The 24,788-nt window shown below is 57.5% G+C and overlaps 2 protein-coding genes across 4 annotated transcripts in view; both read left to right on the forward strand.

Annotated features, from left to right (window-relative positions):
- LAMC3 (laminin subunit gamma 3) overlaps positions 1-2,224 on the forward strand; it is a 55,206-nt gene extending 52,982 nt beyond the window's left edge. Inside the window, exon 29 of the mRNA XM_086684294.1 lies at positions 731-2,224. Within this exon, the coding sequence (XP_086540420.1) occupies positions 731-981 (251 nt within the window). The 3' untranslated portion in view covers positions 982-2,224. The remainder of the gene's footprint in view (positions 1-730) is intronic.
- A 3,411-nt stretch (positions 2,225-5,635) lies between these two features.
- AIF1L (allograft inflammatory factor 1 like) lies at positions 5,636-24,418 on the forward strand. Of its 3 annotated transcripts, XM_086684295.1 has the most exons (6): positions 5,636-5,793; positions 5,946-6,007; positions 15,977-16,043; positions 18,486-18,527; positions 21,651-21,813; positions 24,247-24,418. In XM_086684295.1, the coding sequence occupies exons 1-6, from the start codon at positions 5,763-5,765 to the stop codon at positions 24,332-24,334; spliced, it is 453 nt and encodes a 150-aa protein (XP_086540421.1). In that variant the 5' UTR covers positions 5,636-5,762; the 3' UTR covers positions 24,335-24,418. The 3 variants fall into 3 exon arrangements, with proteins under 3 accessions (XP_086540421.1, XP_086540422.1, XP_086540423.1); XM_086684296.1 differs by lacking the exons at positions 5,636-5,793; positions 5,946-6,007 and adding an exon at positions 6,725-7,027; XM_086684297.1 differs by lacking the exons at positions 5,636-5,793; positions 5,946-6,007 and adding an exon at positions 12,773-12,794.
- The last annotated feature ends 370 nt before the right edge of the window (positions 24,419-24,788 follow it).

Consider the following 24,788-nt stretch of genomic DNA (forward strand, 5'->3'; position numbering starts at 1 on the left):
GGATTAGAAGCCATTTAGAACCTCCTTCCCCCTCCCCACTACTCTCCCGCCTGCCTGAGCCTTGCCTTCCTGTTGAATGTCACCCTTAAATGACAAGGTGACAGGGGCCAGGTGGGACACACAGACTGCAGATTGCACTCCGCCACCACCAGCAAGTTCAAATCTGAGCGCCAGGCCCCCACCTCCTTGTTGTACCCCTGGAGAGGCTCTGGGAAGTCCTTAACTCCAAGAAACAGAGTTAATCCGTGCTGGGCCAGGACGAAACCCCACTGCCTGCTTCCCAGCCCTCAATCTAATGCCAGAGATGCTGCTTTTTACCCCAGTGGCCGTCCACATCCCAGCGTAGGTGTACCTGTAAATGTGTGCTCTTGGTAAATCAACAATGGTATGTGGGGGGAGCCAGCAGGAATCACGGGGACCTTGTGCGCACACACTGGCATTGGGAAGTGGACTCGGGATGCACACAGAGCCTTCTTTTTATCAGCAACAAAGATGAACAGTTGCCCAGGGCTGCCCAGGGGGAACGTTTCAGAGCCTTCACGTGAACCCGGTGGGGTGCCCCGGCCAGGCACACCGCCCTCTCTGGGTCCCTTGCTTTCCTGGTAGATTGCGGGCAGTCAGGATCCTGGAAACTCTGGGCTGGCAAGGGTCTCCGGGATGGGGGCTGAACAGGCCTCTGGGGCCTGCAGGGGAGCTGGCCTGTGCTGAGGCCGTCTGTGCCCCTCTGCAGGGTCACTGGACACCCACCAAGCCCCAGCCCAGGCCCTGAACGAGACCCAGTGGGCACTGGAGCGCTTGAGGCTGCGGCTGAGCCCGCCGGGGGCCCTGCAGGGGAAACTGAGGCTGTTGGAGCAGGAGTCCAAGCAGCAGGAGCTGCAGATCCAGAGCTTCGAGAACGACCTCGCGGAGATCCGTGCCGACAAGCGGAACCTGGAGGCCATTCTGCAGAGCCTGCCCAAGAGCTGTGCCAGCTGGCGGTGAGGGCCGCCCAGACCCCCCGCTGCGGCCCTAGCCCGGGCACGCGCACGCACCTCACAGGCGCACCCGCCACAGCCCGCTGCTCGGTGTGCCCACCCCAAGGGGATCCTCACGTCGCCTTCCAAGTCCATGCCTGCATCCCCTCCGTTCCCGCCAGCGTGGAGGTACATACACGGTTCACCCAGGCGGCCGTGCCCATCACCATCGGCGCACGCTCCCGTGCCGTGACGCACAAACACGCACACCGCAGTGTCAATAGCACGTCCACGATACCTGTGGACACAACGCGCACACGCATGCAAGTCCCTCTCTCCGTGCCCACATTACAGTCGGTCCACAGTCAAGTACTGAGCTCTGGATGCTGGAGGAGTTATGTTAGCTACCCTCTGGCACTAACATACCCACTCTTGGCTCCTGAAGGCAAGGACCCAGGCCGAGTCGGTGCTTGAGAGGCTGAGGGGGGGCCATCTGCAGAGATCGGGGTGGGGTTCCGCAAGAGCCAGAGCCCCCAGCCCCAGAGCTACCCCCTGTCCCACAGCTTCCCACCCGCCATACACACACACACACACACACCCTCGAGCAGCTCAGCGCAGCCGAGGGACCAGATCCTAGGAGGGGGGGGTCTCAGCAGTGGAGCCTGAGGCCCGGGGACTCCTGGGGCCGTGGCGCAGCCTGTGCGGCCGGCTGGGAGGATGGCCCACCCCTGCACGGCTACCACTGACTTTGTAGAATACTTTGTTCTGAAGATCCTGGGAATCACATGCCCTGGGCCCCGGTGCACCTTTCGGCCTGTGGCCCGTCCGAAAAAGCTGCGCCTCAAGGGCCTGAAGGGGCCTGGGTCGGGGAGACTGGGGTCATGTGGGAGCTCCTCTTTGTAACCCCACGACTCCAGTTGGTCTTTGACTGACTGACACTGACCCTAAGGCCCTGTGGCCCCACCTGCCACCAGGGAGGCCCCTGCAGGATGTGGAGGCCTGGCTGCCACTCTGGTCCGTCCTGCTGGGGAGTCCCCCTGTGGCCAGGCCCCCCCTGGCAGCCTCTGTCCAGAATTCCTGGTACTTTCTCCCGGAGCCCCGCCCCTTTCCCAGGGCCCTCTTCCTGGTAGACAGCAGACCGTCTGCCCTGGGACAGGTGCTTCAGGGGACCCACCACCCCTCCCATGGCTCTTTTGGCCCCAGGCAGGGGGCACTGGCAGCAGCATGAACCAGCTCTGTGTAATGTGAAAATAAAGGACCCCTTTACCCGCTGGGTGGCATGCCTCTGGTCTTCTCCTGCTGGTTCGCAGCAGGGGCCCTGGCTGTGGGTGCCGACTCACTACCCTGGCACGTGGATGCACACACCCAGCACCCAATGGGTGGGTACGAGAATGTTCCGTGATCCGTCTTGCGCCCGTGCAGTACCAGGAAGGCGGCAAGAGCTGAGCTCACTGGCTTTGCCGGGGTCTCCCCATGGCGAGGGCTTTGCTGGGGTCCTGTGACCATAGTCACCTACTCTCTCCTCTCTGCTGCAGGGGGTTATCGGGAAACGTCTAGGGGAGCATGACCTCTGGGGCAGGAAACAGTGAACTCAAAATCACGTGGCCGCCGGCACAAGAAGGCCCAGGGAGCGACCCCAATGAGGAGGAGAAGGAGGGCTTTGGGCCAGGCCTCAAAGGGTGGGGAGACAGCGGGAACATTCCATAGCTCAGGGTTTGCAGGGTGGAGGCCTGGCCAGCACGGATCACTCCAGGAAGCCAGGTTGTGTGGGTAGAACGGACTATGGAGCATATACGGTTTGGCCATGTAGCCTGAACCCCTTTCGGGTCGGTTTAAATAAAAAAGGGGAGTTTGCTGGGAGGATATGGAGGACCTTCTAGAATCTGGTTCGGAATAGCCCAGGGCGGGGAATCTCCTGTCCCCTCCCTCCCGCCTCTTCCCTGGCCTCTGCCTCTGCTTCTCCTTCCGTGTTTGCCTCTGTCTTTTCTCCCCACAGAGAAGTTTTCTCTGCTTTTCCCGAGCTTGATGGAAGACAAGCCCACTCCATTGCCTCCCCCCTCCCCTCCGACCATAGTTCCCGGGTTTACATGTCGTCAGGTCAAACAGAGACGAGCTTGAAACTGCCCTGATCCCACCTTCTCTTGACAGATGGACCCAGCTTAGGCCAGGGCCCCCCCCCCCCCCATTCAGAATAACAGGGGTCTCTGGGTGCAAGGCTATATAGCGAGAGCTTGTCTGTACCCTCTCCTGATCCTGTTGGGGGAGGGCATTCAGAGAAGACGCTCGTTCCTCCACAGAGAACCTGAGAGCCAAGGCCACGGAGGGTGAGGGGTGTGTGTGTGGGGGCGGGGGGGGGGGACACCAGTGACCTGGGGAGTGATTTGATTGATTTGAGAGGGAGGACAGGGGCAAGGGGGCCGAAACAGAAGGCCATTGCTCTACAGTGAGTTTGATGATTGGTGTCTGGTATCAGTGGGGAAAGGAGAGGAAGGTTCTTTGAAGATCTCTGGGATAGGGTCTGATGCCCTCGGGCCCCTCGCCCCCAACACCCGCCTTCTCTGCTGACAGATCACACAGCCGTTCTGATGCCTGCTCTTGGCATTAAGCCCCTAGCCACTCAAGCTGTGGGACTCAGCAAAGCCCAGTCCCAGAATCCCAATGGGAGCGGAGGGTGGGGGGGGGGGGTGGGAGAACAGGCCTCCTCTCCATTCCATGGTGACGTACTTCAGGCTTGACGTCTCATGACTCACGCGGTCTGGTCATGCCTGGTGTATACAGAGCCACTCTCTGGCCCAGAGGTGGGGCTGTGCTGGGTGGAATGTGGCAACAGCTGTTGCACATCTGGCTAGCAATGCAGCCCAGCGGCTGAGCACTGGAAGGTGGGGTGGCCTCAGCCCTGCAGAGAGGCTAATGGGGCCGACCACCGCAACTGGCCAGGGCAAGGGGCCATCCGAGCCTGGACTGGGAAGTGTGTTACGAGGGCCGCATTCCAGGTCAGCTCCCTCGTCCGGCCTCCAGGTGGAATATTTCCCATCAACCAAGGGTCGTAGCTCCTAAGCCCTTCTCCCCTGCAAGTTTCTACTGCCTGCTTACGACACCCTAAAAAGTCATAAAAGTTATAACAGCCCCTGCTTGGTGAGAGGCGCATGTCTCCTCCATTCTGCAGATCAGGACGCTGAGGCTCAAGCAAGTACCTTGAGGACCCTGCCCAAGGTCACACGGCTTGGCTAGATCCAAACCCTAGGGGCAAATGAGCATCGGTGATGCTCACTCAGCAGGTGCTCACTGAGCTGGGGAAGTGGGGTCCTGAACTGCTGCTGCCCTTGGCATTAGCCCACCTTGGGACATTCCCTTTTGTCCTGCCCCCTTCCTTGGGACAGCCTGGCCACTTCCTCCCCTAGGGACAAACACAGAAGAAAAGATGGCCAGCTGGTCTCAGGATCCCAACCCTAGGGGTCAAGACGTACAAGGCAAGTCTGTGAGGAAGGAGGTTTCCCAGATCCAATCCCCAGGGACATGCTTGTTTTGTGTGTGTTTGGATGTGTGTTTGTGGGGGGGGGGGGGGGGGCATCACTGGTGACCAAGTGTGCCGTCTTGCCCAGGACAGTCCCTGTCTGTGCCTGTGGCTGCCACCCTTCACTCTCAGAAATGTCCTGATTTGGACTCGAGACTTCATTCCCTCCCTGTTAACTAGTCCCCGGTTCCTGCGCCCTGAGCCCCACTCTTCCAGGAGGCAGCGGTTTGATTTATCATCGCAGTGGGCTTGCCAGGCCTCGGCTTCCTGACTTTTCTGCAAAATGGGAACAGCCCGTGCGATTTCATAGAGCTTTGAGAATTAAATAACATAAATATATCCTGTACTGATCTGGCTGTGCGCCACAGTGAGTGCCCAGGAAATAGATTTCAGGGGCACCTGGGTGGCTCAGTAGGTTGAGCCACGGAGTCTTGATTTTGGCTCAGGTCATGATCCCGGGGTCTCGGAATCCAGCCCAGCATCGGGCTCTGCACTGAGTGAGGAGCCTGCTTAGGATTCTCCCTCTCTCTCCCCTCTCCCCCTCCCTCTGCCCCTTTGCCCCACTTACACACTCTCTCTCAAGCGAAAACATTTTAAAGAAATAGATTTTAGTAACAAAACAGGAAAGCATCCCGACTTGACTTCAGGTATCACTGATGTCCTAGTGACACTGTGTCATTACAAACAGAAAAGCAAACACACAAAACGGCCTGAAAGCTTTCATAGTTTTCTTCCGAGGGTTAAAAATAAAGATCTGGCCTGCCTTCCACGAGCGCATGCTGCGCAAAGGGCCGCGGCGACTTAACAGCTTCGGCGGGTGGACGCCGGCTCTCCGCCCGCCGGAACGGTATCGGATCCCTGAGGCCACCCCAACAGCAAGTGCGTACTGAGATGGTCCCCAAGTTTCTTTAAGGGGAAACCGCGGCCCGGCGCTGGGAAGGGACTGGTCGAGGTCCCGGGAGGAGCAGGCAGGGAGGCGCTCACGGGCGGCCCCGCGCTGTGCATTTTCCGCGTCCTCCAGCAGAGGGGCGGGCGGCGGGCGCGGCGCCCCGTATAATAGCCGCTTTGATGCCGGCGGCCGGGCGGCGGGGCGGGAGGACCCGGAGGGGGGGGGGGGGCGGGGGTGAGGCGGGTGGAGGGCGGGAGGGGTGTGTCCGGCCGCCCGCGCCATCCCTCCGCCCCTCGGTGCGGCCGCCACACGCCGCCGGAGCTCGGACCGGGCGCCAGTTCCCTCGTCGTCGTGCCTCGCCGCGGCCGCCCAGCCCGGAGCCGGCGGGAGGAGCCCCGTGCTCGCCATGTCGGTCGCGCTCGGCAACAGGTTCCAAGGTAGGCGCCGCGGTCCCCGCGCCCCTGCCCCGCCCCCTCCCCGGCGCGGAGTCCCCCGCCCGCCACCTGCGCGCGCGGAGCGCGCGGCGTCGTTCGCCGCGCGGGGCCCGGGGAGACCCACGCTTCCCGGGCCGCTTCTTTGTCTCCGGCAGGAGGGAAGGCGTTCGGCTTGCTCAAAGCCCGGCAGGAGAGGAGGCTGGCCGAGATCAACCGGGTAAGCGCGCGCCGCCGGGGCGGCCGGCGAGTTTCCCCCGAGTATCCCAGAGCCCCCCGGGGCCCGCCCCCGTCTGCGAGGCTGTGCCTGGAGCCGCCTCAACCCCCTCTCTCCTTCCTCTGGGCTTCCCCCAATTCCTTCCCTCGGCCCCTGCCCCTGTGCCTCCCGCCTCCAGGTAGGTTCCCCCCTCCTCCCTCCCCCTCCTCCTCCCGCGGCTCGGGTTGCAAGTCGTTACTCTTAGACTGGGGAGGTAGGGCCCGCCCAGGAGCTCCGGTGCCCCCGGGGGCCGGGGCTCCCCGGAAGCCCGCCTGGGACCAGCTGCAAGGATGTGGCGCAGGAGGGACCCCCCCCTTCCCCCCCCATGTGTCCCAGCTCAGAGAGGCGAGGTGGCACAGCAAGTCCAGAGTCCACATGGGACCCCCGTTAGAACCCGGGGGTCCAGGCTGCAGGCCAGTGCTCCACCCCCGCCCCCACCCCACACCTCTTTCTCACTCCAACTTTTTAGGGAAGCTTCTCCGAGAGGCTTGATGCTTTTCTCATTGGCCCTGGTGGATTTCTATAAAGAAATCCTTCCTACTGTGGCTGGGCGCCCAATGGGCGCTCCGTAAACGTTTGCGGAACGAGCATGTAAATCGTAGAAGATAAGGAAAAGTGTCAGGGCCTGCCTGGATTGACCAAAGCTCAAGGGCAGCACAGTCCTAGCTTTGGGGTTCTGTGAGACCTGGGCTCAGGCCTGGCCTCCATCGTGGACCAGCTCTGTGGTGATCAGCAAAGGCTCTCAGGGCGGAGTGGGGGTCACCATGAGGACTGGCTGAGGCAAGGCGCGGAGTGTGCGTGGTCCCGCACCTGCCAGGAGGGAAGACGTCGTGGACGGTGCCAGAGTTGTTTCCCCGAGGCGGTCTCCCAGATTCACTCCTAACGGGCTCACCGAAACAAGACTAGCTATTCCCCCTGCCGGCTCCCTCAGCGGCTGGGCACCCGAGGTCCAAGCCCAGCTCAGAGTCCCGGCATGGGAAGCGGGTGAGTGTCATCGGGGTCCAGGCTGTGTGGAGGTGGGTCTAGGGGCTGCCTCTTGGGGGTAGTATTTCCTCTCGCTGGGGCTTGATTCCCTCCTTGATTCTTTTTGGAGGGCCTGGAACTAGGCAGCCTATCTGATTTCATTCCACTGGCTATAGGAATCCCATGCGGGGCTCTGGGGACCCAGGGTCCCTCCAAGTAAACTCTGGGCTCCCCTTTGCCATCATTGCCCTGCCCCCGGTGCCATCTTGAGCACAGCTAAAAGGGAGACTGGACATCTGGCTGGGGCTCTCAGGGGTCCAAGCTGCTGGGCCACCTTCCAGTCTACTCCACAGCCAGCCCGCCCTTGGTCTTGGCTGCTCTTGCCCTCTGGACAGGAGCCTGGAACCCTGACCTCATACAGCCCCCTGGGCCACTCGGCCGGGCGGGTTCCAGGCTGGCTGAATCCCCACCCACAGCCAGCAGAACCCTGAGCCAGAGACAACTGGAGATGGGGGAGAAGTGATTACAGTCAAACAAACCAGAGGAGCTGAGAATGTGTGGGACTTTCCATGCCAGTCCCCAGGGTGGGGGGTGGGGTGAGCTACCGGGTTGTTTGGGGAGGTAGACTGGCTTGGCTCAGAAGGGAGTGGGGCTGTGGCTCTCGGGGGCTGTGGCTCTCAGGGGCTGATCTGGACAGTGCTGGGACCGGGGAAGGTGAGCAAGGAGGGTCCACGTAACCACCTTGGCATCCCGAGGCCCAGAGAGGGCAGGCAGCTGGCTCAGGTCACACAGAAGCAGAACTAGCTTCCTTTACCTGCCCACGTGCTATCCTGAGCCACGTCATGTGAACCCAGGCTGCTGTTGGGCCGCTGGATCAAACCATAGGAAGGGGACTCCAGGATCAAACCAGAAGTTTGAGCTGCTTCCCACCCCAGGAGGTCAAGGCGGCATGACCCCATAGTATGGAGTCATGAGTGGGGGTGAAGGGGTGGGCAGAGTGCTCGCTGGCTCTCTGACCTTGGGCCATCCGCGTGAGGTAGTGGTAGTTCATTGTCGTGATTTTTCAGGGAGATAATCTATGGAAAGCACACGGGAGAGCCGGCTGCTGTCATGATTGTTATCATCGGTTTGTTTGGCGCGTTAAGACGAGGGGAGGGGAAACCCAGGGGCAGGGTCTGTGACATGTCGCAGCCCTTGCTGGCTGCGCAGCTTGGGACAGACCCTTTCATCTGGTGGAACCTTAGTCTTCCCTGCCTGAAACTCAGGGAGCAGTGATCCCTGCTCTGTTCCGAGTCCCTAGGACAGTAGTGGAGATGAGCAGACAGACAGAAGCTCTTTGCAGACTCTGAGGGAGTCGCTCTGTTTGAGGGTCTGAGTCCGCTCCACCCACGACCATGACCGCAGCAGAAGTTCCCTGGGGTGGGCGGATTCTAGAGGGAACCTTGGCAGTTCGGATTGCTTTGCTTTAGGGTATAGCTTCACTGCGCCATTGGAGCAGAGCTTCTGGGGGGCTGGCCCGAGCAGTTTCCCAGTGGCCCTGCGGAAGCAGGGACGCATGGAGGATGGGGCTTCGTAACTCCCTTGCTGCATGTGCTTAAGTACCCCTGGGGCCGCTGCCTGGGGCAGAGCCCAGCCTGGCTGGCAGTTCTGGGGGCTTCTCTGGGCCAACATCCCAGTTCCCTCTGGGGCCTTCCCCCCACCCCGGGCTGGGCCAGCTTCCAAGGGGTACCAGGGCAGCTCAGTCTTAGCGATTGCTGTTATAAGGGTCAGAAGTAAAAAACTGAAGGAGACTTGGGGGTACCTGGAGGTCCTGCGGGGCTGCATAGAAGTGCACGTTTTTTTTTTCCTGGTTCTGCTTTAGTTTTCTTGATCATTTTCTGAGCACTTGGCATGTGCCAGGCAGTGTTCCAGGAGCACTTCAGGCAACATCTCGCTGCACACTCACTCTGATGCCGTGAGCGTCTGTTCCCATTTTACAGAAAACAAGACTGGGGGGCCGGGGGAGTGGGTGGGATGAGCCAACCGCTTGGGTTTAAACAGCATAGACTGAAGATAGCCCGTGCGTCTCTGCCACGCGTGTGCGTGAGTGCGCGTGCTTGTGGGCGCATTCTCTGCACTACTGAGGCGGGCGGGACCTGCCAGCACCTCCCACTCCCCCACCCCCCACCCCCACACATAGCTGACATTCCCTGTGCCTTGGAGGCATGGCAGGTGACCCCGGGCCAGCCAGGCCTGGCCTTATCTGGCAACGGGACAGGGTCTCTCCAGTTTCCCCACAGGGACAGAGAGAAGCGATGGGGCTGGATGGGTGCCCCTCAGAGTGCCCTTATCCTTCCGACTGAGCAGGAGGAGTGCAGAGGGCAGCGAGGGCTGCATCGCGAACTGGCCAGAGGCCAGGATCTTTAGCTAATGACTTGGGTTGTGCCTTCGCTCCGTGCACAGTGCTGCACATACATCGTCTCAGTGACTCCTCCGGGCGGAGCGTTTGTTTACCCAGATGTGCAGCAAGGATCTATAAACATCCCCGGGGGACAGGGATTACTCAGGTTTTAGAGATGAGGACACGGAGGCTCAGCCAGGTGAAGTCACCGGCCCGAGGTCACCCGGCCAGCAAGTGGCAGAGCCGGGACTCTGACTCCAGACGGCACCCGTGGCCAGCCCGGGACGCTGTCCACCAGGTGGCCGTGGCCTAGCTGTGACACAGGCCGCTCCTGCTTAAGCGATAGGGATCTCTGGCTACTGTCCCGCCTTCCCCAGCCCTCCTGGGTCGAGTGAAGGGCACTTGGCATTCCCTATAGCATTTAGGGGCCTGATGGTTATTTCCAAACCCGGGTACCATCTGTACTGGGAAGAACTGGACACAGCAGGCTGGGTGTCTGTGCCCAGAGGTTATGTATCCCCAGCGACAGGGGACCTCTGAGACCTGACCAACGCCACCCTGTCCCTGCCCAGGTGAATGTGCCCAGCTGGCATCGCTGGGCACCGGTCTCTCTTGCTCCTCCTTAATATATTATAAGGGAGATGGTGATAAGCGGCCACGTGAGCCGCTGAGGATTCAGTGTCCCCGCAGGTACAGCCGGTCTCGACCTTGGTGTGGCCGTGTCACAGGAAGCCGGGGATAGAATTTCGGTAGGGTCTGCTTCATTTGTGAAGTCGGTGGGGTGTTTTTCTTCAGCTGCCCCGTCTGCTGCTGGCCAGGACGCAGCATCCGGGTGAGGCCCCAAAGCTGCTGAGGGGAACGTGAGCCTGCTGTCCTCGCGGGTGCACGTTACAGCCTCCTGCCACGCACCGGGCCGGCCTGGCCCTTTAAGAGCCCGTGGGTTGCGTCAGAAGCATCTTGGCCCGGCCCAGTATGGTGCTGCCTGTCCTTGGGGGTTTCGCCCAGGGTTTCAACCACCAGCTCCTTGGATGGCCTCCCAGATGGTGATATCTGCCCGCCCCAAAATTCTGCTGCGGCTGATACGTAAAGACAAGCCTGGAGGGCCAGGAGCAAGTATCCGGGAGCAGGTGCTAGAGGTACCAGCCCAGAAAGAGAGTTAAGTAGGGGGTGGGGGCGGGGCAGACAGGTGGCAGGGATCTGGAAGCCCGGACGCGGCGGGGGCTGCCAACCTCTGCTGGTTTTGGATATTCTCCCTTCCGGGCATGAGTATGCAGATGGGAATCCCAGGGATGGGTGGTAGGTTCTGATGGGCATCAGAGGTTGTAGACGACCGCGAGGCAGCAGTGAGCAGGTGTGGCCGTGGGCGCCGTCCCCTGGGGCCGAGATGGGAGCACTCTGTCCCGTGTGGATGGCCCATCCCTGCCGGGTCAGCCGGGTGTCCAGGGACAAATAGGGATGGCCAGAGGGTCAAGGCTTACCAGGAGGACTCCGTGGCACGATGCGGGACAGAGAGCTGTGGGTAGGTCTCTGCTTTTCCCCTTTTCACACCTAATCTCTTGGTGTGGCTTGAGTTTGGGCGACCCAAACACATGACTGTTAACACTTACATGTAGGAGTCTGGGCTCTTCCTATGCACTCAGCTCTTTTATTTTTTTTTTAATGTTTTTTTTTTTTTTATTTTATGTTTGAGACAGAGAGAGAGCATGATTTTTATTTTATTTTTGAGACAGAGAGAGAGAGAGAGCATGAGCAGGGGAGGGGCAGAGAGAGGGGGAGACACAGAATCCGAAGCAGGCCCCAGGCTCCAAGCTGTCAGCCCAGAGCCCGACGCGGGGCTCGAACTCACGGAGTGTGAGATCATGACCTGAGCTGAAGTCGGACGCTTAACCGACTGAACCACCCAGGTGCCCCTGCAGTCAGCTCTTTTAATCCTTATGCCGACCCATTGCGGGGGGGGGGGGGGGGGGGCGGGGGCGGGGTTCTATCATTATGATTACATTTTACAGATGAGGAAACTGAGGCCCAGAGTAGTAAAGCAAGTTGCCCAGGGCCACAGAGCTAAGAAGTGCTGCAGCTGGGATTTGAGCCCAGTCAACCTGATCCCACCTCCCTTCCTGTGACTTCTGCCCTGCACACCCCGCACCTAGGAGCGTTTATGTGGGTCCCCCGGCCATTGTGGCTGGATGATGAGCTGTGGGGGTTAGAAGTAGATTGTACAGATATAAATATTAGAAGACCGCAAGAATAAACAGCTAACATTTATTTAGTAATTACTAGGTGCCAGGCACTGTATGAACACTTTGCATGTATTTATGCTTTCATACTGCAACCCCTCGGGACAAGCCTGCGAGATCTTTTTCTCCTTCCTCCAGATGAAGAAACCACAGCACAGACGAAAGAAGTAATTTTCACACAGCTACTAAGTGATTCGATCCCAGGCATTCTGGCTCCAGCTTGCCGTCTGTTTCTCCTTTTGCTTTTGTTCTAAACATCTGCGGTGGCTTCTGTCTCTTTCTCCTCTGTCTGGGGATCCAGAGTCAGGGCAGCGGCGGGGTGTGGTGGGGGGTGGTCCCGGAGTGTGGACACATAGGGTGCCTGCCCACCGGATATGGCTGTGCCCCGAGGCTGGACAAGGATACAGAGGGAGGACGCCTGGAAGTGGGGAGGCTGTGGGCTGCGCATGAACAGGAACCAAGAATCCAAAGCTTGGAGCTGGGGTGGGAGCCGGCAGGCCCGCCCCTGGGACTCCCGCTTCTGCTGCCCACCTGCCTCCTCCCTGGCTCCCTGCCGAAGGCATGGTCCTCCCAGCTGCCCCAAGCCCGGGTTCAGCAAAGGCTGCCTGCCCACGCGTGAGCGGGTCAGCTGCCTGTCCCAGCCCTGGCCACTCTGTGGCTCAGGGCACTTGTCATTTTTGGCTCTAAGGAAACGTGTAATTCTAATCCCTGAGCCCCTCCAGTCTTGTATCACACGCATACGCCTTTGCAAAGCTGCTCTGCCAAGTGGAGAAAGTGATTCTGGGCTAAATGCCAGGCCTCTCCATTCATTTAACAGATGTTTCCTAAGCACCTACTATATGCTGGGCACTGCCGTGTGTGAGGCTTCTGTGGGGCATGAGACAGTAAAGACGTCCTCCTGGAACCTCTGGCCAAAGGCTTGCCTCCTCCCGGCGTCTTTCCAACACCCGCTTTCTCGGGTCACTTTGATTCCTCAGCCTAGCAGGGAAAGAGCCCAGACAGCCCCCACTGTGGACTTGAATCCCAGCTCGGGCACTTGCCAGCCGTGCTGCTTTGCGCAAGTTATTTGTCCTCGCTGGGTCTCCATTCTCTCAGCCCGCAAAAATTTACTGGGCACCTCTTCTGTGGCAGGGGGAGACGGACAACGGACAGCACCCTGAATAAGCGCTACGTTGTAAATTGTGTTAGGAGGCGGTTCCTCCGGTGGGATAGGAGGGATGTGCGGGAAGAAAGCGGGTTGAGAGTGGAGGCTGAGGACCGCAGTGGACAGGATGGATGGGATTTGCCTCCTGGAGAAGGTGAAAGCTGGGCAAATGGGTGAAGATGTTGAGGGAGAGAGCCGTGCAGATGGGGGCGGACGAGTGCTGCAGACGGGGGGCACAGCTGGAGCTACGGTTCCCAAGGTGGGAGCGAGCCTGGCATGGGGGAGGCACTCACTCTGGTGGGGGGGGGGAGAGAGGGGGAGAACCAGTTGGACAGCCTGTCACGCGGTCATAAGCACTAAGGAGAAAACTGACTCTATCACCGAGACAATAATCTGGACGCCCAGGGCTGCTGCACCTGCCGGCTCCGGGTCAGGCCCCGTGAACGAGAAACGCTCCCTGCTGGTCCTGGGTTCGTCGGTGTGCGATTTGTCTCCAAGACCAGGGACCGCGTCCGAGCCTTGAGCTCAGTTTGCCTGGATCCCTAGAGGGGGTTGGTACATGTTACGGACAGGCTCTGGCTGGCGCAGGATTTCTGGTGGACCAGAATGCGGGAGCGGGGAGGGCCCCCAGGTCTCTCGCCAGGGGCTCCCGGATGTTGGGCGTTGCCCGTGCCCTTCTGCCTCCCCACGAGGGTTTTCCAGTTCCTGAAATGGCAAAGCGGAGGGAACACAGGGGCCAGGCAGTGAACCGAACGTCAGCTAAATGGGTACCATTTAAAAATTCTGAGATTATGAACTTCCTACTTTTACGAAATGTCCTTTGCTGAAGTCACGGCAACAGTCAGTGGTGATTGTTTAAAGTCTCTACTTGGCAAAATAAAACCTTGGCAGGTCTATGTTAGCACCTCCCCTTATTTTTAACTTTTTTTTTGGGAAATGTTTTCTTCTGCGTTATCCCCAAGTCTGGGAACCACGGACCTATTTGTCCCTCTGCTGTGCAGATAATAGGACCTGTGACCCTGGGAGGTGCCTGGTGTGTCCAGGGTCACAGACAAGAGGTAATTGTCCTACTTTGGGGCAGAGAATGGGACTGGAGAAAAGAGCAGTGGAAAAGAGCTAGGAGAGGGAGCCAAGAGGAAGAGAAGTCCTGGACCGAGCCAGCCGGGGGTGGGGGTGGGGGGCAGCCTCCCAGGCTGCAAGAGACAGTCATAGCTCCAGCTAAGTGGGGGCAAGACCGTGCGTGGCACATGGTACCGAGGTCCAATGTGAAGCTGTGGCCAAGCCATACCAGGGGCCCTGGGGTTGCCCTCTGTGAGGCTGCTGGAGGCAGAGACAGACCCTGGGGTCCAACAGACTCAGGTTCCAAACCAAACCTGCAGGGACTTCAGACATGTGATTTAACCTCTCTGGCCCTGCTGCTCCCGCCTCAGTGAGATAGCACAGTGCCTGTCCAAAGCAGAAATCCTGCACCCGCCAGAGCCCGTTCAGGGATCTGGATCCAAGCAAATTGAGCTCAAGGGGTAGGACAGCCCCCAGAACCAACGAGGGGAGCCGCACTGGCAGGTGGGTGTCTCCTTCCCTGTCAAAGGGGGCTGAGTTAATTTGGAGGAACTTGAACCCTGGAAGGGATCATATTCTGCCTCGTGCTTAGGTATACTTGTTGCCTGAGCCCTGACGTACAAGTACAGACTTTGTCATCAGTTAGTGGGGCATGACAGCGGGAATTTAGAAACAGATTGAGTGATTGATCTAGATAATATTTAACATGATTTTATTTATTTTTTAAGTTTATTTATTCTGAGAGAGAGAGGGAGGGAGGGAGGGAACGAGTCGGGGAGGGACAGAGAGAGAGAGGGACAGAGGATCCAAAGCCGGCTCTCTGCTGACAGCAGGGAGCCTGATGCGGGGCTTGAACTCATAAACCGCGAGATCATGACCTGAGCCGAAGTTGGATGCTTAGCCCACTGAGCCACCCCGGCGTCCCATTTAACATCATTTTAAACATGAGCTTCCTGTAATTTAACGATTAAGGACCTTATTTCCTTGGTCTCACCTGCTCCCTTGGTGCCTCGAACAGAGCTGTATACCCTGTGGTCCCTTAAATGAGTGGAGGTCCCATGCCCGTGTTCGATCTGCTCCGTAATGAGGAAAGCGGTGGCCAGAGAGGAGAGGGGATTTGCAGAATCTGGTGCTAGGATGGGAACGTGGCCTCCGCTTTCCCAGAGGACAGGAGTATTTCCCTGAATGCAGGCTCTAGGGCTGTCTGAAGATCAACAAGGCAAGTAAGCTACCTGGCCAAACAGGTACTTACTAATTTGTAGTGTTTTGTTTTAAAGCCAGATGAATGCCTGCCATCCGCCCGTCTTTGGGTGTTGGGATGAAGGATGCAGGCTGTTCATGAGATGAAATTAACTTGAAGCTCTGGCTGTGTGCGCCTCAGTTTCCTCATCTGTAAAATGGGAGCGATAATAGTAACTAACTTTTGGACCCACTGGGAGATCCCAAGAGATCGTGCAGGTTGGTGTTTCCTTCTGGAGGCTGATGTTAGTGTCCCCCACCCCCCCCCACAGGCCCCTCCCCCCACCTGGTTCTGAAAGGCATCATTTGAGGGGACGGTAGCCCTGTTTTACAGGTGAGAGGGTAAGTGACCTCTCAAGGCTAGAGCAGAGGCTAATCATACAAGAGTTGCTGTTTATTGAGCACTTGCTGTCTTCCCAGAGTCATACATACACGCTCCTTGGCGGCTCTTAACAAACTGGAGGAGTAGCTATGATAATTCTACCCATTTGTCAGATAAAGCAATCGAGAGGCAGACAGGAACTCATATGCTGGGGTCACATCCCTAAGGAGTTAATGCTAGAACCAGGCAGCTTGCCTTTGGGGCTCGCGGCTCTGTGGACCTTGGAGCTGGGGTGCCCTGCTGGGGCAGGCCCAGTTCCCCACACTGGTAATTCAGAGGCTGACTGAAGGTATTTAGGGCAGGCCCTCCGGGCGGCACCCCGGGCTGCTGAGCATACTTCCTGCCCACAGCGTGGACTGCAGATCTGTCTCTGAGGGGTTGACAGGAGGCCAGGGCAAACACTGGGGCCTCCTGCCCTGCCTGGCCAAGCCCGGCCACCTGGCACGGGAGCAGGCACCAGGGCGATGGGCCTACGTGTCAGTGAGCTCTGCCCATTGACCCCGCGCTCAGCACTGTTCTTTTGCCTTTCAAGGAGTTTCTGTGTGACCAGAAGTACAGTGATGAAGAGAACCTGGTGGAAAAGCTCGCGGCCTTCAAAGGTAAGCTGGGGCTGTCTGCCCCACCCTCCCTGACAGAGCTGGGCTGGCCCCTGGCACGTAGGATTCCTTACCCTGCAGGGCCAGGCTGAGCCCCCGTTTCTTCCAGAACGCCCCCTCCAGAGGGCCGTGAGGTGGGGGGCGTGGGCGCGGGCACGGGCCCCTCCACCTGTCTCCACGCCACCCCAGGCCCCTCACCCTTGGCCGCGGGCCCAGCCTGGCCCCTCTGCCCCCAGCTGCCCGGCAGGCAGGGCTCAGGCTGGCTCCCGTCCGCTGCTGTCCAGGCCCTGCTTGCTCCCGGGGCCCCAGCACACAATCAGCTCTTTGTAGCAGCCCTTGCCTTTCCCCTCCGCGGGGGAGCGGCTCGGGAGCCCCTGCGCAGAATGGACGTTTGTGTCGCCACAGTGGGGCAGGGGGCAGAGTTTCTGCCCATTGAATCCCAGCAGCACGGGATGAAAAGAAAACAGGGCCTGGGAGCCCGCGCGGGGAGGGGGCGGCATAAAGGTCCCTCTGTTCCGGGCCCTGGTGCTTGGTTCCCGGCCAGCGGCTCGAAAGGAGAGGAGCCGTGCACATAAGGAGCGGGACAGTCCCACCTTTCCTGCCTGGGAGATGCACCGGGTGTGCAGGGAGCCCTGGCCGCTGGAGGACCTCGGCGGATATCCTCGAGGCCGCCTTCCCCCTACACCCCCCCCACACACACCCCCGAAGTCTTGGCAGTGTGGGCATCCTCCCTGCTCCGAGGCCAAGAGCCTGCCAAGTGCTCCTCAGGCTGCCCACAGCTTAGTTGTCCTGAGGCAGGACACTGATGGCGAAGCATTTGTTGAGCGTTGACCTTGGGGGAAGCGCTTGGAATGCTGTGTTGGGAGCTCCCCCCAACTCATCCCAATTCGGCCAGGAGGGAGACAGGTGTGAGCTTGAACTTACAGATGAAGAAACTCCGGCTCAGAGAGGTGGGCTTGCTTGCGTGGGGTCACACGGCCCGCCGACGGTTGGTCTCCTTCCAGAGCCCCTGCTCTGAACCATTATGCAACGGGGCTCCTGACATTAACAAAAAGAAAAGCTAGAACAAAGACACACCCTGTCCCGCCGCCCGAAAGAGAGCCACGCAAAGGAGGAGCAGTCCATTCCCTTCTGTCTGGGTACCAGGGAGGTGGCTCTGGGAGGAGGGACAGAAGTCTCCTCTGCTTGTCTTCCTTGGGATGGAGGGTTGGGTCCATCAGGGCAGAGTGGGACCACAGGAACTTACCTTGGAAGCAAAGGGGCTGTGAAGGTTTTCAAATCATTCACTCATTTGACCTCCAAATGAGCACCTACTACGTGCCAGGGCCCCTGCAGGCCTGGGGCTACAATGGGGAATACACAGAGAGCCCTGCCCAAGGGAGAGGCTAGTGGGGGAGGGTATGGCAAAGAGAAAGGCAATGCAGGGCGTGCAGATGGGGTAGGTGCCTTGTGGGGGTGGCAGGGACCAGCCCGAAAGGCTCCCAGCCCAGCTGGGAGGAACATTCAGGCCAGCATGTCCCAGCAGGAGCGGGGTGTGTGGGGGGGCGAGGGGGTGGATGGGCCAGAGGCAGCAGGGCCAGTGGGAGTGGAGCAGAGGTGAGGGAGGAAGAGGCAGCCCAAGAGGCTGGAGGGCAGACGCTCATGAAGGTCACAGGGACCTTCCAGGAAGACCTTGGGCTTCCCATGCTGGCTGTTCAGTGCAAAATAGACCTTGAGGGCCCTGCAGTTTTGTGGCGGGGGTGACCTGCCCAGGGCCACACGCTGCCCTCGTTAGAAGATACCAGGCTCATTGCCCTGCATATTCTCCCTTGCTGTTGGGGGTTCCCGGGACCTCTTGATCAGGGAGGCGTCACTCAAGGTCTATAGGGGGGGTTTAGGGGAGGGTCTGTGTACCCCGGGACCCTGTGTGTGCCACTTTGGGTCAAGGGCAGATCTATGGCGTTTCTCTTGGGAGAGCATCAGATTCTCAGTGGTGCCTACAGCCCCCCAGAAGGTTCAGAACCGCAGGGACTCCTTAAATCTGACTGCCCATCAGAATCACCTGAGACTCTAAAACCATACTAATTCCTGCCCCCTCCCCACCCTTTTCCAAACCCACTGAATCTATATCTCAGGGCCTGGGAACCTATTCTATTCTAGTCACTGTTGCCAATGTGATTCAGATGCAGCCAGCGCAGGCTGGGGGGGTGGGGGGGACCAGGGAGGAAGCAGCTGCCCCCTCAGCAGAGGGTCAGAGTGGCCCCTAGCACCTTTCTCCATGGAGCCTGTGGGAGAGAGGTGTGGGCAGGGCGAGCTCTCTCTCCAGAAACAATGGCTAAGATGATGGGACTCACGTCAAGTCCCCCGAGGAGGATGGTGTGGGCTCCCTCAGGGGAGCCCCTGGGACCCTCCAGGGGGGTGACCCTGATTCTGAGCTAATGCCGGGTTTTGCTCTGTGATTTCCAGAGAAGTACATGGAGTTTGACCTGAACAATGAGGGCGAGATTGGTAAGTGAGGCCTCGGGTGTGCTGGGGGAGGGGGGGTGTTCGGTGGGTGGAGGGTGTGGGGTCCAGAGAGCCCCACTGACCCACTTGTGTGCGTGAGGGGCACGCACAGAAACTTCCCTGTGGGCCGGGCCAACAAGCTGGTCTTACTTCTACCCTGGACCCACTGCCCCCAGACTCCTCTCCTCTCTGCTTCCCTCCCGCCCACATCCCTGCTCACACCTCAGGCTCCCATGCCAGGTGCTGGGGGGACCCAGGGTAGAGGGTTTCACGCCTGCCCGGGGCTGGAGATGCTTAGGCTGTTGACGCCCTGGTCCAGGGGGCTGGCAGTTCCTTCGTCCTTGCCTTTGTATACTGTCCTGCCTTTGACATCGTGCTTCTGTGTGCCTTGCTTCCTGTCTTCCAGCAGACCCTTACTGTATCGTGTGGTCCAGGTGTGGGGGGTGACAAACGCCTGTCCTGTGGCACTCAGGTTCAAGACCGTATCTTGACCATCGCTAGGGATGCTATGACCTGGTCAAGGCCGGCTGAATTATCCCCATTTTACAGATGAGGAAACTGAGGCCCAGCAGGGTAACTGACTTGCTTGGGGCACGGGATGGTTAAGTGGCAGGCCCAGGGTCCAGATCCCAGCCTTTGTTTCTCAAACTGGCTTCCCGCCTCTGTTTTGCCCTGAGCTCAGTGCTGCTGCTGTTGCCAGTGTTTCTACCCCTCTTCTGTCTTGTCTCCTTCTCCTTTTAAAATATTAAAAACAAGTTTTTTTAATGTTTATTAATTTTGGAAGGGGAGAGAGACAGAGCGTGAGCGGGGGAGGGGCAGAGAGAGAGAGGGAGACCCAGAATCCGAAGCAGGCTCCAGGCTCCGAGCTGTCAGCACAGAGCCCGGCCCGGGGCTCGAACCCACGAGCTGTGAGATCACGACCTGAGCCGAAGTTGGACACTCAGCAGGCGCCCCTCCTTTTTAAATGTTTTTATCTCTTATTTTTCTTTAGAAAAAAAAAATTTGGTGGCGGGGGGAGGGTTGCCTGGGTGGCTCAGTCGGTTAAGTGTCTGACTCTTCGTTTTGGCTCAGGTCATGATCTCACCGTTTGTGAGACTGAGTCCCGCATCAGGCTCTGCGGCTGACAGTGCAAAGCCCGGTTGAGACTCTCTCTCTCCTATTCTCTCTCTCTGTCCCTCCCCCGCTCACGCTCTCTCTCAAAATAAACTTAAAAAAATTAGGGTTATCAAATTAATGCATTTTCATGATAAAGAAAATTTAGAAAACATAGTAACGCACAAAGACAAAAATGTCACCTACAATCCTACCTCCCAGAATAGGAACTTTTTGGTTTACATCCTTCCATCCTCAGTTCTAATCACAAATGCTATTTTATACCATTTTAGAGTCTGATTTTTTTCAAAGAATAATATAATGTGGGTATTTTGACATATGATTAACTTTTCTTTTGAAATTATAATTAATGGGTGCATAATATTTTGTTGCAGGGAAGGCCTATAATTTATTCAGCCAATGCCTTAGTATTGCCCATGTAGACAATTTCTAGTTTTAAGCACTTTTTAAAAAAAATGTTTATTTACTTTTGAGAGAGAGAGACATAAAGCCCAAGTGAGGGAGGGGCAGAGAGAGAGGGAGGGAGACACAGAGTCCGAAACAGGGTCCAGGCTCCAAGCTGTCAGCACAGAGCCCGACCCAGGGGTCAAACCCATGAACCAGGGGATCATGACCTGGGCTGAAATAAGATGCTTTTTTTTTTCTTTAATGTCTTATTTATTTTTGAGAGAGTGTGTGTGTGAGCAGGGGAGGGGCAGAGAGAGAGGTAGACACAGAATCTGAAGCAGGCTCCAGGCTCCAAGCTGTCAGCACAGAGCCCGATGCGGGACTCGAACCTACAAACCGTGAGATCATGACCTGAGCCAAAGTGGGACACTTCACCAACGGAGCTACCCAGGCGCCCCAAATTTTGACTACTTTTAATCATCCTGTGAAGAGCATCTTTGTGTATGAATCTTTGTCCACATCGCCGATTATTTCTTTAGAGTAAATCTCAGGAATTAGACATTCTGGGTCAAAGGCTTTTGAAGCATCTTGCCAAATTGCCTTCCAGAAAGATCTTGCCAATTCAGAGTCTGGCCAGCAGCATGGGGGAGACCTTTCACTTTTCCCCGCAGAGTGCTGCCCAGTTTTCTTTGAAATGCCCTGGACATCCTGGCACCTAGGGGTCTGGCATCTGTCCTGCCCACCCTGCTCTCGGGTGAGCTGGCGAACCACTCCCCTGGCCCTCAAGTGGGGCCCCCTGCCCCACTTCTGTGCCACCAGCCTTTGCCAACCCATTGTTCACAAAACAATATGAAGGAAATTGCCTAAGACCTTGGGAGCCGGAAGGTCAGGGGCAGCAATTTTGCAGAGAGTAGTGACTTTTTGGTGCCTCCCTTGTTTTTCTTGAATTTTATTCTTTTGTTGGCTTTCCTGCTCTGCAGGATATTTTTGGCATCCTCTCCCTGCCAGCGAGGCGGAACCCTAGGACCTCTGGGTGGGAGTGGCAGGTAGAGAGAAGCTGCCACCGGGCCCCTGGCAGAGTGACTTTCCATGTCTGGGGTCAAGTCAACTCCCTGACCCCACCTTGCGGGGCAGTGACTTCCTGGGTAGCGGGAGCGGCGGGCGACAGCTCACCCTCACCTCGGGGGGTCCGCGGACGTGACAGAATAAAGAATCTGTTACCGAACACCTGCTTTGTGCCGGATACTTCTCGCACGTCGTCCTTCCAAATGATCCCATCAACCCATTTTGCCACTTACGGGAGCAGAGTTTCAGAGAGGTTGAGTAGTTTGCCCCAGGTCCCACAGCCAGGAAGAGCAGAGGTGGATTCCAACCCAAGTCTGTTGGATTCTAGATGCCCATGTCCCTAACCGCTAGTCGGTACTGTTTCCAAAGAGAGCAGGGAGGGCATGATGGGCTCACTCACCCCAGAAGAGAAAGGCATGTCCCCAGGGAGGGGCTGTCCTGCTGGGCTCCTTCGAGTGGGTGCGGGGTGGGGCCGGCAGGGGGGTGGGGGGAGCTTTGCCAGCTTCCTCGCTTGGCCCATAGCCTGTCTCCACTTAACGGATCTGCTTTTTCCTCCGGCAGACCTGATGTCTTTAAAGAGGATGATGGAGAAGCTCGGGGTCCCCAAGACCCACCTGGAGATGAAAAAGATGATCTCAGAGGTGACAGGTGGGGTCAGCGACACCATCTCCTACCGTGACTTCGTGAACATGATGTTGGGGAAGCGGTCGGCTGTGCTCAAGCTGTGAGTACCGCCCGCCTCTCCTGGGGCCCCTGAAGTCAAAGTCACTGTTGCGCGGAGAGAATTCCTTGGGTGGTGTACTGGACCAGGTTCTTAATTTCTCTGAACCCGATTTCCTTATGTGTCAAATGGTCACATTAACGTGTACCTTGCAGGCAGAGTTCGCCTGTAGCAGAACTTCCTGTAGAGTCAGCACTCAGTAAGCAGCAACCGTGGTGGTGACGGCAGTGATAAAGCTACTGGGAAGCCTTCTGAGCCTCAGTTTCCTCATTTGTAAAGTGATTCTACTACCCTACGGGGTTGTTGAGAGCATCATAGAGTTAACAACCGGCTCCCAAGGGAGGCGGGGTTCAAATGTCGATGGTGTTACTTGCTCCCGAACTGCCCCTGGGCAAATCCCCTTAGATCCCCAAGTCTCCGTTTCTTCCTTTGTAAGAGAGAGAGGATAATAAGTCATCCTGAGGGCTGATGAGATAACACATACGAAGCCTCCAGCCCGGTACTGGCTGATGGCAACCACCTAGCATGTGGTGGCCCAAATCACACTTCATAGGTTCTGCCCAGTGCACAGAAGCACTACAGACAGATTCCCTGGGGAGTCTGTTGCATTGAACGTACAAATGAAAATATACCAAGCTCTTTTGTCATGAAGGGGGAGGTTGAGGCCCAGGGAGGCTGAAGGACTGCTCATGAGCCCACGGGTCAGGCCGCAGAGCTTTAAGTGTGGGGTGGGGTGGGGCAAGAGGTATGGCGGGACAACCATCAAGGTTAGACCGCGGTGCACCCGCGAGGCCAGATGGCAGCCAGCAGGAGGCCTGATGTTTTTGGAAAACACCTAAGATTTAATGCATTTACTGCGTGTCGGGTACTGGTCTACCCTGTGACTCCGTAGATTATCATGTATTAATTTAGCAAATATTTACTGAGCACCAGCTATGTACTAAGGATTATTCTAGGCGCTGGGGACACATGAATTGCTGGGCTCGTGGAGCTTCATTCTAATGACAAGAGGCAGACAAACACAAAATCAAAACCCCGAAAAAGCTGAAACGCCAGATTGCAATGGCGTAGTACAAAGAAAAATAAAGTGGATGAGAGGAACAGAAATGGATGGGATGGTGGACAGGGAAGATATCATTGAGAAGACGGCTTTTGACCAGAGCCCTGAAGGAGGGAGATGTGAAGAGATGAGCCATGTGAAGATCTGAGGAAAAGCATTCCTGGCAGAGTAAACAGCAAGTGCAAGGGTCCTGAGGCAGAACTGTGCTTGTGGGCTTAAAGGAAAAGCATGGAGGCTAGTGTGTCTGGCCATCAGTGAGCGCAGTGAGTGAAGATGAGTTTGCAGAGACGGGCAGACAGGGGACCTTGTAGGTCACGGTCCCACTTAGCCCTTGGCACTAATGTGGAGGGATGCCATTGGATGACTTTAAGCTAGGGGCTGACTTTTTTTTTTAAATATTTATTTATTTAGAGAGAAAGAGCATGAGTGGGGGAGGGGCAGAGAGAGAGGGAGAGAGAGAATCCCAAGCAGGCTCCACACTCAGCACCCAGCCGGATGCAGGTTTCGATCCTGCGACCTCAAGATCACGACCGGAGCTAATGTCAAGAGTCAGACGCTTAACTGACTGAGCCACCCGGGCACCTTGGGGCTGACTTTTAAAAGCCTCTGTCTGCGGTAGGGGTGAGAGTGGCCGCAGGGACACTGTGCAGGCACAAGATGAGGCCACTCAGCCGGGAGAGGGTACAGAGGAGGTAGGCAGAAACCGTTGGAATCGGGAATGATTTGGGAGACAGAACTGGAAGATTTGCTTCCATGCCCAGATATGGGATGTGTATAGGCTAACAAGGAGTCAGACGATTCTGATCTGTCTGGGGTCTGAGTCACCGAGTGACGTTGCTGTTTGCTTTAGGGGCAGCGCAGGTGGGGAAGGCAGGAATTGAGCGTTGAGTTTTTAGGGGCGCCTGGGTGGCTCAGTCGGCTGAGTGGCCGACTTTGGCTCAGGTCACGATCTCGTGCTTTGTGAGTTCGAGCTCAGCGTCGAACGGTGAGATCATGACCTGAGCCAAAGTCAGCTGCTTAACCGACTGAGCCACTCAGGTGCCCCTCCTAGATGTTACCCCTGAAGGCTTGGGAGGTTCTTGAACACCTGAAGGGGCTTTGAGCAGAGCCATGGCCCAGCCTAGCTCTGCCTCCTCCCGGGAGCGTGTTTAGGGGAAGACGCATGGCTTAGAATACAGAGTTCTCTGCACGTTGGTTTTCTCTTCTGCGAAAAAGGGGCTAGCCACCCCTTCCACACAGAGAAGATCCCATGGAGAATGGGTGCAAGGGCATTCTGTTGAGGACCCTACAGACCCGAGGGCGGGGATGATCTTTCCCTCGATGAGGGAAGGAATCCTAATCCTGTTTGGTTTTTTTTTCTCCATCTTCCAAACCAGAGTCATGATGTTTGAAGGAAAAGCCAACGAGAGCAGCCCCAAGCCAGTTGGTCCCCCTCCAGAGAGAGACATTGCCAGCCTGCCCTGAGGACCCCCATCTGGACCTGCCCCCTTCCTCCCCCCTAATCTTGCTGCCCTTCTTGACTCATTGTGATTTGTCTTCTTTGTTTTGTTTGGTCTTTGTGCGTTTGTTTATTTTTTTTAATCAGCAGAACCGGTGATCACTTTGTAAAGCACAAATTATCTGCCTTCAAGGGGCTCTGGGTCGGGGAGTTCTGAGCCTTGGTACCTTCCCTCTGTTCTTCCCTCCTCCCCCCTTCCCTGTGCAGAAGGGCTGACATCAAACCAAAAACTGGAGGGGGCAGGGCCAGGACGGGGAGCCTGGAAGGCTGTGGTCCTCATGTTTGGAGCTGGCACAGTCCGTCCTTCCAGGGTCTTGGAGCTAAGTCCAGGCTTGCTGACCTGGCCCTGATGAAGACCACAGCCCACTCTCGGAAGGCCCTGGAGTAGGTTTCCTCGGACAGCTCTGTGGTTCCGTGCTC

This window comes from Puma concolor, chromosome D4 (genome assembly GCF_028749965.1).
Source record: "Puma concolor isolate L17-30 chromosome D4, mPumCon1.1.hap2, whole genome shotgun sequence".
Lineage (NCBI taxonomy): Eukaryota > Metazoa > Chordata > Mammalia > Carnivora > Felidae > Puma > Puma concolor.

Coding starts and splice junctions, on each gene's coding strand:
- AIF1L (XM_086684295.1), top strand. CDS start 5,763: ATGTCGGTCGCGCTCGGCAACAGGTTCCAAG. Junction 6,008..15,976: donor GGCTGGCCGAGATCAACCGG/GTAAGCGCGCGC, acceptor TTGCCTTTCAAG/GAGTTTCTGTGTGACCAGAA. Junction 16,044..18,485: donor AAAGCTCGCGGCCTTCAAAG/GTAAGCTGGGGC, acceptor TGTGATTTCCAG/AGAAGTACATGGAGTTTGAC.